This window comes from Colletotrichum chrysophilum (genome assembly GCF_026319265.1).
Source record: "Colletotrichum chrysophilum strain AFK26 chromosome Unknown scaffold_23, whole genome shotgun sequence".
Classification (NCBI taxonomy): domain Eukaryota; kingdom Fungi; phylum Ascomycota; class Sordariomycetes; order Glomerellales; family Glomerellaceae; genus Colletotrichum; species Colletotrichum chrysophilum.
In genome coordinates this window covers 228533-243622 of record NW_026517310.1, presented here as the reverse complement: position 1 = coordinate 243622, position 15090 = coordinate 228533, and the positions used below count along the sequence as shown (strand labels likewise).

The window sequence follows — 15090 nt, the reverse complement described above, 5'->3', positions numbered from 1 at the left end:
CACATCAATCTGCGGGTGCGGGAAATGGAATATGAAACTTGCTGGGCAGTGTTTGAGGGGCGAGAATTGCGTGGCATTGGAACCATCATTTATGTGTTGAGTTATTGTGTTTCTCGCGAGATCTCGCAAGAGAGATTGCAGCGTCTATCTCGTGTCCGAAGGGGCTACAGGGTCGAGGCCATTTCGGCTGTTTATGCGCATGTCTTTTCTGCGTCGATCGTCCAGCTCCGCCATGCTGTCCTCAGCCAGCTAGATAAACGAATTGGCGTTTGTGTCCGTTGTGTTCGCAGAGCATGTTTTGTAGGGAGTAAAGAAAGGATTATGCACGTTCTTTTTTTTCTTGTGGCGTGTTGCAGATTCTGCAACATGTCTAGCTCTGTGTTCGTGGCGCCAGCATCTGTGTGACGAGCACCTGCGGAGGGGGGGTGAGACTTGAGGAGAGAGAGACGGAACATCGGATGCATCTGCTTGGCTTGTCATCTCAGCTGAATCGTAATTTTCGAATTAGTTCTCTCTGCATGGTCCATAGAGGTAGAGAGGCAACCGCGCCCAACATCTTCATCTTCGCTGCCTGCCCGCCTATTAGTACGACTACGTACGGTATGCAACCCCCAGTGGAGAGAGATCTGGCCCATGTGCTGCCCCTCCTCTGGGCCGGCATGGTTTACATTGCACAACCCTGCAGCAGGCGCGGTTATCTGGGACGCTATGCCGGATATGGAAGCCGGACGTGGTTCAACGTCAGACGCGCAGGACCCACCCTCTGCTGGGCTCTGAGCGTTGCACCGACTGGACTGGCTTTCTTTGATTGGATGTCCATCTGTTGTTGTCTGGCAAAGAAAAGGTACATCGGCCTTGTACCTGCGCCCGGACCCATGTTTCTCTTTTTTTCCTGCGCCTGGCCATCCCATTCGACCGGCGACTGCCCTGCACGCGGTTCCCCTTTCCTGTGTCTTGCCAATGGGAAATTCCACGACCCCTTCTTTTCCTTCCACGTCCCGTCCAGGTTCCTTTCCCCACGGCTCGGCTCCCCTTCTCCTCAACCACCACACAACCCAACCCAGGACAGCGCGGCTGCAGGGCACCTGGCTTTCCGCTTGACGAGCGAGGTACCTGCCCATGTACCTACCTACCTCCAGCTGCTGCTCATTGAAAGTTGCACCCTCTTGGCCCTTTACCCAAATTTACTACACACCACCCTGCCTTACCTCCCGCACGCACCACCCTCTCTCGCATGTACTTGCACTTGCTCTTGCGTAGCGCCGCCTTTCTCTTCTCACTGTCAAGCTCGCTCACTGTCTCTGCCGCTCCGTCCCGTCCCAATTGATATCGCCGCATCCATCCGGCACAACGACCGCACCTGCTGCAGCACACGCGCGCGCGCAATACACACCTCGCCTTCCAAGTTCCCACAGTGTTGTTGACTGTTGGGTTCTTCCTGCCTGCCGCGGCAAGCTCATCGTCGGTTGGTCGGTCGGTTCCTCGCAGCCTGCCCTGCATGACTGGTCGTCCGTCGTTCATCTTGACACCTGACGACTGGTCTTTTCCCCTTGCCGACTGGCGAAACATGGTGTTCTTCCCACTGCCAACTGCCCTAGGGGCGTGTTTCCATTCCCATTCCGCCCCCCCATGCCATTCCCTTTCCCACCCGACGACCTTGCTCATCGCAAAGTGAGGCTTTGGTACGGTGTACCTCTCTTACCTCACTTTTTGCGCCTTTCCCTCCTCGCACCCGTCCATCTTGTCTTTCCGGGTCTGGCCCACGTTGGAAGTTTACCTCACAGTACCAAGCCGTGCCTACACAATCACTTGTACTGCTGCGTCTTCTTCCCTCTCTGGGCGGCCCGTTCACGAGGTGCCATCGCTTCGTCCTCTTGGTGTTTTCCCCCCTTCCCGCCTCCACTTCCCATTACCTTACTTGCCTCCCTTTGGCTGGTGCTTTCCCTCCGGCCGTCCACCTTTGCATGTTGTTGCTTGCTCCCATTCCCAGTTCTCCTGGTCTTGCTTCTCCGTCTCGTCCGTCTGCCGCTCTCCCGCTCCCATTCGCATTCCCCCATCCATTCCGTTCCCCCCAGGCCTAGTCGTTCCTTTCTTTCTTTTGCCTTCTCGCGCTTCTTGGTCCATCACCTAGCCCCGTGGCCCGCCCCCGTCCTGGTCCTCGTCCTCGTCCTCGTCCACGTCCACGTCCACGTCCACGTTCCTCGTGGTACTGAGGCCATCTGATCACATCGATGTGCCCCCCAGCAGTCCGGATCTCTAATTCGGGTTTAATAATAAAATTTCCCTTGCCATTCACGCCTGCTGAGGCCATCCACGTCTGCTCGGTGCCCCGTTTTTCTCGTCTTGCGCAGCAGCCAAATGTCGGCCCAAAAAATAAATCTTGTTCCCCCCAAAAACGTAGCCATCCCCATCTCCTCTTCGCCGCTCCCATTTCCCTCCTCCTTTCCCCTTCTCACAACTACCCACGACACTGCAATTTTGACTGCAGCAACACCAAACTCATCAATTTCGACGTCTGCGCCCATCGTCGACATCGCAAAAAGACCATCATTCGCTGCAGCTCAATAAGCTGCATCTTTTGACGGCCTCCACTTCCCTACGCCGATCCCGATTTCATCGATTTTTCGACCTCAACGGCGTCGACTGTCGTCAAAAAACACGTCTTGGAGAGCTCTTGAGGTTATTCACGAGTTCCCACCCCAGCGACTCCGCACGGCCACACCACAGGTGACCAACTGCTCATCTGTTGCTGCAGCCTCTCCTGCCTTAGCCAACCTAGTCCATCTTACATAATTCCACATACCCCGACACCACACCCCCAAATCGGCCAATCCGACACCGCCAAACGCCAAACGCACTGCAACACGCGCCCCCTTGTACCTGACAAAAAAAGTGAGGTCATTCACGACGCCCTACCAAGGGAACCCGCAGCACAACGAATCTCACCAACCCTTTCGATGCACTGCAGCTTCTGCAGCTGTCGCCATTAGAGACATCCTGGAGCTGCATCTACACTCTTTTTCGTAATTGATTGGCGGTGCGCCCCCCTGCAGAAGGACCTAGTTATCTAGAGTCCACTCCGGCGCGGTCATTTTGGTGGTGGACGAGAGCAAGATATGCGCGACAACTCCTCGCCAGATCTTTCGTCACCACCTTCCGGCTCTATCTCAGAACCCGGCTCGCCTCTGCGAAGCCAACCCAACAACAACATGGACATGGATGAAATCATCGTCGACCCTTCGCAGCCACGTTTCGGCGTGCTGTCGGGTAACGAGCAGCCCCAGCCCGAGGTCCGCTTGACGGCCGCTGGCCTCCCCAGAAAGAAGCCCGGTCGCAAGCCCGGCTCGACGGTTAAGCCCAAGAACCCAGATGAGCCGCCCAAAGTGCGCCGGCCCAGGAAACCTCGCGATCCCAACGCGCCCCCGATTCAGCGTAAGAGGAAATCCGCGCCTGCCCAGGATGCCGATGCAGGGTCGGACTCAAAATCTCTCGCGGCGGCAGCCTCGTCCGCGACGCCCCCATCCCGACAGGCCAAGATTACAGATCTCGTCAGCAATTTCGACTCACGACCGAGCTCTGCCCAGCCCGAACACACAGCACAAAAGGTCCCCAAACGAGAGGACATTCCACGCTCCATGCAAAGCATCCTGAATTCCGATCCCGAGCCCGAATCGAAGCCTCAAAGCGCGTCTTTGCCCACGCGTACCAGCGGACAAAGTTACGACCCCATCCGTGGTAACTACGACCCCATCAGAGAGATCTTCGGCAGTGCCTCGTCCCCACGACCTCCTGCGCAGACTGTCGCGCGGCCAAGCGCATCTCCGTCCATCGCCAGCCTTGTCGAGCCCACACATAACGTAGCCTCCCCCAACCAGAGCTTCCGCGCCTCAACGCAGTCTCGTCCGCAAGACTCCGCATCAGTCCCGGCATCACCGTCATATCCGGTCAGGTCAACGCCCCAGACAATCTCCAAGCCGCCGGTGCCAGAGCAAAAGTCGCTTGCTCCGCCGCCTTTGCCCTCAAAGGCGGACAAGCCTAGAGAAGCCGTATCAACCGCCGGATCAGTAGCCAGCAAGAAGCCTTCACCGAAGCAAAAGCCGCAAAAGTCCGGTGTCTCATCACCAAAGATGAGCGCCCTGGACGAGCCCGAGGGCAATGCCGACCGGTCCATTCTCGACTTTGGCAAGTCCACCGGAAAGGAATACAAGGCGCCCGATATTGTTCTCGACATCCCCATCAAGCCGGGCGATACAAATATTTACGTCAACGTCATGCGCATGGCCGAGGAGAAGTACGGATGGGATGCTCTTCACCCTCGCTTGGCCGAGAAGCGCGACCGCAAGGCCAGAATCGCCGCTGCATCAGCTGCCTTGGAGAAGACGGCGTCAGGCCAGGAATCTGGCGACGAGATGTCCGAGGACTCAGACAAGGAGGCGAGCAACGTCGAGATGGGCGGTATGACTAGCGGCGCCGAGCCCGAGAAGCCCAAGAAGAAGAAGCGCAATTTCAAGGAGGACGAATACGACAAGGACGATGACTTTGTCGACGACTCTGAGCTTCTGTGGGAGCAGCAGGCTGCGGCCAGTCGAGACGGTTTCTTTGTCTACTCTGGACCCCTGGTACAGGAACCGGAGAAGCCAGCTGATAACCTACGGTATGTTCACTCTAGCATGTCACTTGAAGGCGGTTCACTAACACATCTCAGACCTGATGGCTTGCCCAAGCGCGGTCGTGGCAGCAGAGGAGGCCGCATCGGCGGCCGTGGCGGAACCACTCGCGGCGAAGGAGGCACTGGCCGCGGCGGCGGTCCCGGTTCCAGAGGCGGGCGTGGATCTCGCGGCGGTTCCCTCACGCGCAAGCCGCGTATCACCAAGTCGGAGAAGGAACAACGAGAGCGCGAAAAGGCCGAGAGAGAGCGTCAAGCCGAGCTCAGCAAGGCCGCCAACGGCTACTCGCTTCAGCCCCAGACGCCTTCCTTTGCGGCTGGAATGGCTGGAGCTTAAACACTCCAACAGGAGAATCTTTGATTTGCAGCCATCGTCACTGGCAACCGTTGCAATGCAACTAGAACAGCCATGGCTTCCGGACGGCGAGGGCACAAGCCTGCATTGAATGTTGATATGCGTTGTCCTGGTCTTTGACGTTATTTGGGTTGACATGGTTCGGCATGGTATTACTGTTCGAGGGCGGTTTGGGACGGCAAGGGATCCCGGAAGAGCGGCGTTTGGCGGACTGATTTGTTGGACGGACCGGAACCACGACCGGGTCCACTTAGAGGCCTACACTGAGAGGAAACGCCGATAAAGAGTTGCTGGTATTTACGGAGTTCAGTTGTATTTCTAGAGGCGTTTCGCGCTGGAACTGCAAACAAAGCATTGTGTACTACACGCAGTATTAGTTGCCAAAACATTCTCAACCAGCTGTCATTGAATGCAAGCGTCGCCCAGGCGGGTGTTTCAAGTGCGAACAAGGTCCCCGCCGAGAGAAAGGCTTGTCGTTCTGGGCCCCGTCCAAGGTACAGCCAAAGACATGTACATATCGGGGCGCTATATCATTGCGGGGGTGCTTACAGCACTCACCGCCCCTGAAAATGGGGTGTTCCAGGCGGCAGAAAAGTGCCAAGATTTCGCATAAGCGATTTCTCCACAGTCCAAAAAATTTCGAACGCCCGAAAATTCGCAGCCAGTCCGCCCGCAACCGCCAGCCAGCAAAAGCTCACCTCACCGAGTAGAGTTGTCCTGCACCGCCCAACCGCGAGCGCTCTCACCCTTCGGCAGCCACCTCTTCAACCCTTGCGGCCCGGCGAAAGAAGATTATTATTCCTTGCAGTAGGCATATTCTTTCTGCTTTCGCATCAAAAGGTTCAAAAGATGGCGGACGCTTCATTGCAGGTTCGTCAAAGTCCGTGCCCCGCCACCTGCATGAAAAAAATAGCTGGCGGTGGTGATGATTACTTTTGACGCCAGCGGCATTGACATTTTACGTAGGACCGCCTGCGCGAGCACTCAAAGGCCTTTGATGGTCTTTTGTCTCTCATTCCAGCGAAGATGTATTACGGGGAAGATAACTCTGTATGTTTGCCCTGCCTAACGGATGCCTCTCATGTGGCAACGGACACCAACCTCCGCGCTTTATCAAACCGCTTCGAGCTATCGCGACAAAGGCTTACACAGTTCTTCCGTCACAGGAACAATGGAAAAAGAAGAAGCAGACCAAGGCTGAGGCCAAAGCAGCAAAGACGGCCAAGCTGGATCCCGACAGCGAGCTGAACCGCAACGCCAAGGAGGTCATGGACGAGCGGGCGCGCAGCAAGAGAAAGCTCCAGGATATGCAGGAGGAGGAGGACAAGGAGGATGACGACGAGCCGATTGCTGGCGTCCAGAGGGAGCTCCCCGGCCAGGGACTCCGCAACAAGGAGAATAAAAAGCAAAAGACTGCCGACCCGATCGACACGATTGACGACGCCAACCCTGCCGAAATGTCCCAATCACAGCTCATGAGGCTCGCGAAGAAGGAGGCCAAGACGCAGAAGCGCCAGGATAAGAAGGAGAAGAAGGCGGCGAAGAAGGCTGCCAAGGCGGAAGCCGCCGGCGAAGAACCAGCAGAGGCGGCTGCCGAGAGCAAGCCTGCGGAGCCTGTGAAGGCTTCGAAGAAGGCCGCGCCCAAGAAGCAACAGAAGAAGGCCGAGTCGACGGATGCTGCGCCTGTCGAAAACAACCACGACAGAGACGAAGAGGAGGGGGCCTACGAGACCGTAGACGAGGAATCCGATGATGACGAAAAGCCCTCCAAGAGCAAGGACGTGCGCCCGCTGGACGTCGCCGGCATGGACAACGCCGCCGACACCAGCGGCGACTCGACACCGCAATCGCCCACCTTTGACGCCGCCCAGAACACCGCCGACCCCGCGAGCACCACGACCTCCACCAGCTCCACGGTCCCGCCTTCCGAGAAGCCGAAGCACATCAAGCTCCCCGCCGACACGTCCGCCCTCCGCGCCCGCCTCGCCGCGAGGATAGAAGCCCTCCGCGCAGCCCGCAAGGCCGACGGCGCCGACGGCAAGCCCATCCGCACGCGCGCGGAGCTCATCGAGGCCCGCCGCGCGAAACAGAACCAGCGCAAGGAGCACAAGAAGGAGCTCCGCCGCCAGGCCAAGCTCGCCGAGGAGGCCAAGCGCGAGGAGGCCCTCGCCTCCAACTCGCCGAGCGTCATGTCGCCCCGCATCGACCTCGACCGCGACGACGAGCCGGCCAACTACGCCTTCGGCCGCGTCGCCTTCGAGGACGGCACCAAACTCTCGCACGACCTCTCGCACGCGCTGACGTCGCACAAGAAGAAGGGCCCCTCGGACCCCAAGACGGCGCTCATCAAGATCCAGAACCAGAAGAAGCGCCTCGCGGCGCTGGACAAGGAGAAGCAGGCCGACATCGCCGAGAAGGAGCAGTGGCTCATCGCCAGGCGGCGCGCCGAGGGCGAGAAGATCCGCGACGACGAGGGCGCGCTCAAGAGGGCCGTCAAGCGCAAGGAGCAGACCAAGAAGAAGAGCGAGAAGGCGTGGAAGGAGCGCAGCGACGGCGTCGCCAAGGCCATCCGCGAGAAGCAGAAGAAGCGCGACGACAACATCAAGAAGCGCAAGGACGATAAGCTCGCGCACAAGTTGGGCCGCAAGAGCGGCAAGAAGGTCGGCGGCGGCGCAAAGAAGGCGCGTCCCGGGTTCGAGGGTAGCTTCGGCGGCGGCAAGAAGAAGAAATAAAGAGTGACGAGAACGAAGTGAGGCAAGGGTGTGAGGGAGGCAAAAATTAATCGATATCCTGGCGAGGGGAAAAGAGGGTCTTCGAGCATCATCCACGGATGTGCGGCGTTTAGGGGGAACAATATTTTGTATTTCTACACAAAAAAGGGGATGGCGGCGTAGGAGGGACCACGAATGCATTCTTCAAATCGTTCTAGCCATGACAATTACGTTTCCCTTCCGCATTTCTTCGTTCCCAGTCACAACGGAAGCAAAGCAAAACGCCAGTGTTCCTCACAACACCTCCAAGACGAAGGCTGCAATAGACATCTCTCGCACTCTTTCCTGCGCGCGGTACATTTTTTTTTCAAAAGTTACATTAAAACGATCGCTTACGGTGGGGAAAAAAACGTAGTTGAACCCAACCAACTACACATGTGTTCTCTTTTTGGCCTTTCCCATCTTCCCTTGTTTTCTCCATCTCGCCCCCTGCCTTGAGAACCCTATCGTGAGGTTGCGCAACTGAGAATGGATAAGAAAAAAGCGCCACCTTTCGGTTGTCCCCCCATGATAACCCACCCCATCCGCCATGCCTAGATGCAACACCAAATTTTATGTGTGGGTTCGGGGGAAAGAAAAGCGAAAAGATCATGTCCCCTTGCTTTGTTTCATCATTTCTCGTGAGGGTTCGAAGATGGAGGTTGGGGGAGCAGGATGCTGCGGCGCTTCGATAGTGTGTCGTCTAGGTGCAAATAGGATTGGAAAGGAGATGCCCGAGCTTGCGCTCAGCTAGCTGCTGCGGGCCTTGAGGCGGCCTGACAGCGGAGCGCTCGTTGTTCGAGTCGATCAATTAGTTTACAGGAGGGAGTCGAGGCGGGTGAAGACGCTGAGGCAAGCCGCAACAACCTCTAGTTGCAGTTCCTTGTCCTTGCCCTTGCTGACCTCCTGCGAATTGTTAGCTCGTGTTATGGCGGCAAATGTGTGTGTGTAACGCACCTCCTGAATAACCTGGGGCAGGTTAGCACCGATGCCATTGCCGGTAGCCTTCTTTCCGAACGGCCACTGGCTGTAGTCGGCGAGGAGCTCGTCCGTCTGGGCAAAAGCACGCTCGCGAGCCTCGTGGCCGAGAGTGCTGAGGGCGTTCTCCAGCACGTTGGCCGCGTAGGCAGCGCAGACCATGGCGATGGTGCGGACGTAGCGGAACTCGAGGTTCTCGGGCAGGAATTGGGATGCCGGGAGGACTACGGTGCGCTGGGTCAAGACGTTGCGGACACGGCGGCGAATCTCCTCCTTGGCACCTCCGTCGGCGACGGGGTGGGTCGCCATATCGAAGAGCAAGAAGTTGCGCTTCTCGGTGCGGAGGATGCCCTTGTCGACGAGTCCCTTGGCCAAACGCTCGCGCACCTGTTTTAATTGGTATCCGATCTTCATCAGGTTCCAGGTCTCTCCTGTTGTGGGCGTCACCGTCAGCTCCTGGTTCTGTGGCCGAGTGGACAGCGTGGTGCTTGTTCCCAGGGAGGAAGGGGGGCATTACCGCTCATGAGGTCGATCCAGGAGCTCACGCTCATCTTCTCGCTCTGCTTCATCATCTTCAATGCCTCGTCGAGCAACACCTCGCCGGTCAGGGTTTCGTCGATAACTTCGATGACGCGGTCAGCCAGCGGGAAGCGCCTTCTCGAGGCATCCTTCTGCATGCTGATGCGACCGCGGAACGCGAGCTCGATGACGATGCATCCTCGCAGGGCATATGAGATATTGTCGTTCCAGAATGATAGGTAACCCTGCAGAGTGGGAAAAAAGTTAATTAGCGACGAGGATTCGATTGGGTCGTGATGCCAGAGCTTGTTGCCGACGAACCTGCTTGTCCTTCAGCCCAAGCAGCAGAACCTCCTCCATCAGAGTCAGCTTTGGCTGTTTGCTGCGCTCGGCGCTCTCGCTGATGTCGCGGGGGTCAAAGGCAATCTTGTGGCCATTCTCGCCGCTCTCGTAGCTCGTCTCGGGGGCGCTGTCCTTGAAGTTGCTCGTCGAGTTGGTCCGGCTGGCGCCGTTGCTGGTCTCGCCGCCCTCGGCAGCTGCGCCGCCTCCACCGCCGCCGCGGCGTCGAGTCAAGCCTCCTGCTGCGGATGACATTATATCGAAAGGTCAGAGGGGTATCGTGGGGTTGTCGTCAATGGAGGCAAAAAAGGGTAAGGCTGGCTAAGGGATTGACCAGAAACGGGGAGGCTAGGTCAACCGGTCGTCGCAGGTGAACCGCTTGGGACTAGTTGACGGCGCGCGAATGAGCACCTGATGGAAAAGTGATGGGATAGAAGCCGGCGGGTGGTGGGAGTTTGCTCCGCGTGGTAAGGCTGGTGACGCTCGGTCGTGATGTCGAGGCGCCTTTTTTTGCTCGTCCTTCTCCCTATCTCGGCGATCGGGCGAGGAAGCTGGTGGCAGCTGGGAGGTGCGCTGAAATGGTTTAGGTGTGCTTTGGGGGACCCGGTGTGCAGGGCAGGCCAAGGGGGCGGTTCGAATGGCTCTCCAGTGCCGTAGACGATGGTCCAGTCCTGCCGATGGGGACGAAGTGTTGGATGGGCAGTTTGTCGTAAAGGATTGACGCTCAGCTATCGTGTGCCCTTTGCTCGTCAGGTATTCCGTTAGGTATCTCCCCGAAGGCCTGCTTGGGTAAGTTTTGGCCCCTTCGCTCGCTGAATGGAATTTCTCGCAGCCTGGGAATTGCACCGCCCCATCCTTGTGCACGGGCCAAGGGAGTAGTCCTGTTGAGCTCCTGTGGCGCCATTGAGGCTGATGCTCCACCGGGCCACCTGAGAGCTGCACCTGGACCAACTGGACCAGCTAGACCAACTGGGCCATTGGCTGTACCTGTTGGAGACGTGGATCTTGGACCTCCCCGCCCGTGGACCCTTGATCAAACGAAACGACATTGATGTTGAGATTTTCTGATCATTGTGCCTTCAATCGGCCTCAATTCTCGACCAGACTAATATCACGCCGGATTATCGCAATCGCAATCGCTGCCCCGTCGATGCCGGCGCCAACATGCGCCAACCAGCCTCAGCGGCTTGACTCAGTACGCAAAAGTCTAATTCAGCACCCCAATCCACAATTTCATCTGCGTGTTTTTAACTCCCTGTTTCACCTCGCCGAGTCCATTTTTCCGCCAGATCACATCTTATCTCCTTCTTGCGTGAACACGTGGCCGGACGCGTGTGCTGACTGAGATGAGATATCCACTCAATACCGAGACAATGTGCCGGTGGGAACGGCTCCTTCGCGATATTCATATTCCGACGCGGTCTTCGGTGTTTTCACGTGTCCGGGCGACTATACATATCGAGTGGCTAGACTGAAGCGGTGGGAGGGTTTAGGCACGAGTGTACTTGCACCCTTGCCTGCAGCTTGCTGTTTGCGTCAATGACAAGTATGAGATCTGAGAGAGCCCTCGGCTGGAGCGTTTTTGACAAGGGATGGTGACTTCTCGTTGTTGGAATGCAAACCAGCGAATAGCTAACACCGTCTCTATGATACCCCACGGCAGCTTCATCGGAACTCCGCCGTCCCCCGTCCACAGTGGGCCCTCGTCGGCGCCGGACCGGGTCTGAGCGGTAGCACGTTATTCCTGATCCGCGCCCGGCGACGCTAGGACCCGAAAGGCAAGGTCGCCGGACCGGGGATGGTAAGCTGAGGAAAAGGGAAATACTGCGTACTCCAATTTGAACAAACAATAAAGTGGAGCACCCAATGGAGATGGATCAACTTACAGGGAATATTGGGAAGGGATGTGCCCAGCACAACTCTCCAGTTGCAACCAACAGAAGAAGACCTTCAGACTCAGGAGTCGCGACGTGTGATGGCTCACGGCTAAGGACTCTCGACTACTACGTTGCGGCCGGGACACACGATGGCCCAAGAACACCGGGATCAGCCCGAGACCCAGCCCGAGTCCCACGGTGAGACTCAGCCTGACGGTCAATTCGAGACCCAACCCGAAGCTCAGGCTGTTGCCTTCGGAGCGGGCTCCGACCACGACTTCAGGTTCGAGATCCCGTACTACACCCAACCGGAACATGACGACGATGACGATGGAGCTTCCACCGCATCGCTGAAAGCCAGTATCCTCGACTACCGCAGGGAAAATGGACGCACCTACCACCGCTTCAGTGACGGTCACTACGTCCTCCCGAATGACGACCTCGAGCAGGAACGCCTGGACATTGCGAACCACATGTGGACTGTCGTGTGGGATGGGCAGCTCTGCTTGTGCCCCAAGAAGAACGGCGCCAAGAGAGTGCTTGACCTTGGAACTGGAACTGGCATCTGGGCATTGGACTACGCTGATGAACACCCTACCGCCACGGTCATCGGCGTAGATCTGAGCCCTATTCAGCCCGAGTATGTTCCGCCCAATTGCCAGTTTGAAATTGACGACCTCGAAAAAGAGTGGGCGTGGCCTGAGAAATTCGACTTTGTCTTTTCCCGCAACATGATCGGCTGCTTCAACGACTGGGAATGGATTGCCAAGCAGGCCTTTGAGAACTTGGAGCCTGGCGGATACTTTGAAATCCACGACAATCTCTACCCGGTCGCATGCGACGACGGAACCTTAACGGAAGACCACGCCCTGTACAAGTGGTCGTCTCTTCTGTGCGAGGCCATTGCGCGGATGGGCCGTTCCCTCACCATCACGTCAGAGTTTGAGGGCATCCTCCAGCGGGTTGGCTTCGAGAACGTGACGGTTACGAAGCAGAAGATGCCAGCGTCGCCATGGCCCGAAGATCCGAGGTTACAGGAAATCGGCAGCTGGGTGCAGGCTTCCTTGCTTCCCGGGATCGAGGGTATGGCGATGGCGTTGCTGACCCGCGTGATGGGTTGGAAGCCTGCCGAGGTCATTATTTTCGGTTCCCAAGTAAGGCAGGATGTCAAAAATCTGGGTGTTCATGCGTATTGGTATGGGTATTCAGTCTACGGGAGAAAGCCTGCGTCAAAGAAAGAGGTTCCAAAGGAGATTTTAAGAGGAAAGCCGAATGAGAGCCTGCAGGTGGACAGTCCAAAGAGGGAGAATCTCAAGCGCAAGAGTCCTCATCCTGAGAGTCCAAAATGAATACCGGCATTCCGTCACGGCAGCCAAATTACCAAATCGCCAAAACTGGAGAGTTTATCGAGCACAACGAGCGACAGAGTCATTTAGAATCCTCGCCAAACGGCAGCAGCGCATGGCTTCGAAGCGGAGCCCTTAACTTCTCAGCGTAAGACGCAGCCAAGCACTATCACCATGGCATTATGGCCACATTGCTTCCTGGATTCGATGCGTATGAGATATGGCAACGGCTCTGGAGGACGCGGCTCAAGTAGCCGAGACGGCTTGAACATGTACATATTATTGAGACAACAGGAGCACTCGGAATTCACGATTAGAGGCCATTGAAACAGCCCGCCCAGCCTCTCACTGCCTACTTTATTGAAGTTTGCATTGCGGTCTACGATGCCTGACCGGCTTCTGCATGTTGACGCAGTCTCACGGCAGGCAAGCCTCGCTAGGCCTGCCGACAGCTTTTTCGTCACACTGCATTGCAGCGGCAAATGAGATAGCCAAGCTATGCTGTGCCACCTTACCGCCTAGCTAGGCATATCACAGCTGATCATATGCCATGACTGCATCGCGAGCAGTCCGTTGGGCACCTTTCATCTTCCCCAGCCATCGAGTATCCGTGCTAAGTGAAGAAGTCCGCCGCATTTACTCTTTGTGGACACACTCGAACGCCATGAAACTACTCAACTGTACTAGCCTTGAAATCGAAGAGTACTATGGATCATCAATTCCCGAAAAGTACGCGATTTTGTCCCATACTTGGGAATCCGGTGAGGCTAGCTTTCAAGACGTCGGCAATACCGAGGCTATGGCCAGCAAGCCAGGCTGGGCAAAAATCAACCAGACATGCCGTCTAGCTCTCGAACAGGGCTACTCGTACGCCTGGATTGACACTTGTTGTATCGACAAAACGAACTTCACAGAGCTGGTTGAAGCGATCAATTCCATGTTCAAATGGTACGCAAGGTCAACAATATGTTACGCCTATCTAGCAGACGTCGGAGGCGCTAGAACAACACGCCTTCAGGACTCGCGCTGGTTCACACGCGGGTGGACCTTACAAGAACTCATTGCCCCGTCTTCAGTCGAGTTCTACGACGTGGACTGGAAGTTTCTAGGCACAAGAGCTGATCTTAGCGACGAACTTCAAGAAAGGACCGGAATCGATAAGGAATTTCTGACCAATGTGACTGAGTCTGTCGAGGATATGCTTCCTGACATTCCCATCGCGCGTCGTATGTCCTGGGCAGCCGACCGAATAACCACTAGGGAGGAAATTCTTGCGTACTGTCTTCTGGGCGTCTTCGGAGTGAATATGCCGCTTCTTTATGGCGAGGGTTCAAGGGCTTTCATTCGACTGCAAGAAGAAATCATCAAAGAGACCCACGATACGTCGATATTTGCATGGAGCCACAGCAAGACTGCAGGTCTTAGCCAGATACCGCAAGTTTACTTTGGCATTCTAGCAACCTCACCTAATATGTTTGCTTTTGCCAAGACACTCGAAAAAGCACCAGAGAAGACTTCAGTTGAGGTATGTTGATTTAGACTGAATCAGATACACTTGCACATGTTCTTTACCGGCAGGTATGCTCCTGTAATCAGTACCCTGTACTAATGAGCTTTCCAGTACACCATGACAAATAAAGGCTTGCGGATCGAAACTGAGGTATTCGGTACTCAACACGATTGGCAGGAAATGTTTATGGAACTTGGATGTCGTCTGAGAGAGGGCAGTGAAAGTGGAAACCTTTGCATTCTGCTCAGGGACCAAGGAGATGGTACTCTAGTGAGATCAAGTCCCTTCGTACAATTGGCGTCACGGCTGCACCGTATCAACCCTAAACCAAACACTCGTTTGTTGATTAGGAGGCATCTGAACCCACGGCAATCACGCACCATCGAGGGATCCCATGGAAGCATTGTTTTTCCTAGAGACGTTCGAATTATCGGTGTAGCTGTCCCCGCACGACTGGAGCTCGTCGACGCATCACCCTGGGAGCTTTGGGATCCTGATAGACGTGGTTTCTCGACTGGAGGGTTGAGAAACTTTCACGGGTTCGTGCGCTTCAAGATTGTTTTGATGGCCGAAGCGTCCCCGGAGTGGAACTCCTCAGGTCAGGACTTTTGTCTGTTTACTTGGTTCCTGGAAGGCTGTCTAGACCAACCTGCAATGTGTCTGGCAACTTCGACATACCAAACTGAGCTTTACAACGCAGTCACGGCAGCAAACGGTGATGGATGGAAGCCTCTTTGCAGGCAGAATACT

At 56.2% G+C, this 15090-nt stretch overlaps 4 protein-coding genes across 4 annotated transcripts; 3 read left to right on the top strand and 1 right to left on the bottom strand.

Moving 5' to 3' along the window:
- Nucleotides 1–3209: 3209 nt before the first annotated feature.
- Nucleotides 3210–5003, top strand: COL26b_003987 (uncharacterized protein; the record flags this gene model as incomplete). The annotated part of the gene is made up of 2 exons (XM_053176872.1): nt 3210–4654; nt 4706–5003. The coding sequence occupies 2 exons, from the start codon at nt 3210–3212 to the stop codon at nt 5001–5003; spliced, it is 1743 nt and encodes a 580-aa protein (XP_053039194.1).
- Nucleotides 5004–5870: 867 nt separating this feature from the next.
- COL26b_003986 (uncharacterized protein) lies at nt 5871–7753 on the top strand (the record flags this gene model as incomplete). Its single annotated transcript, XM_053176871.1, has 3 exons — nt 5871–5891; nt 5988–6071; nt 6188–7753. 3 exons carry the CDS (start codon nt 5871–5873, stop codon nt 7751–7753), a joined length of 1671 nt encoding a protein of 556 aa, XP_053039193.1.
- Nucleotides 7754–8587: 834 nt separating this feature from the next.
- On the bottom strand, nt 8588–9862 carry VPS74 (Vacuolar protein sorting-associated protein 74; the record flags this gene model as incomplete). The annotated part of the gene is made up of 4 exons (XM_053176870.1): nt 8588–8677; nt 8729–9180; nt 9267–9513; nt 9590–9862. The coding sequence occupies 4 exons, from the start codon at nt 9860–9862 to the stop codon at nt 8588–8590; spliced, it is 1062 nt and encodes a 353-aa protein (XP_053039192.1).
- A 1771-nt stretch (nt 9863–11633) lies between these two features.
- Nucleotides 11634–12833, top strand: COL26b_003984 (uncharacterized protein; the record flags this gene model as incomplete). The annotated part of the gene is made up of 1 exon (XM_053176869.1): nt 11634–12833. One exon carries the CDS (start codon nt 11634–11636, stop codon nt 12831–12833), a length of 1200 nt encoding a protein of 399 aa, XP_053039191.1.
- Between the last annotated feature and the right edge of the window lie 2257 nt (nt 12834–15090).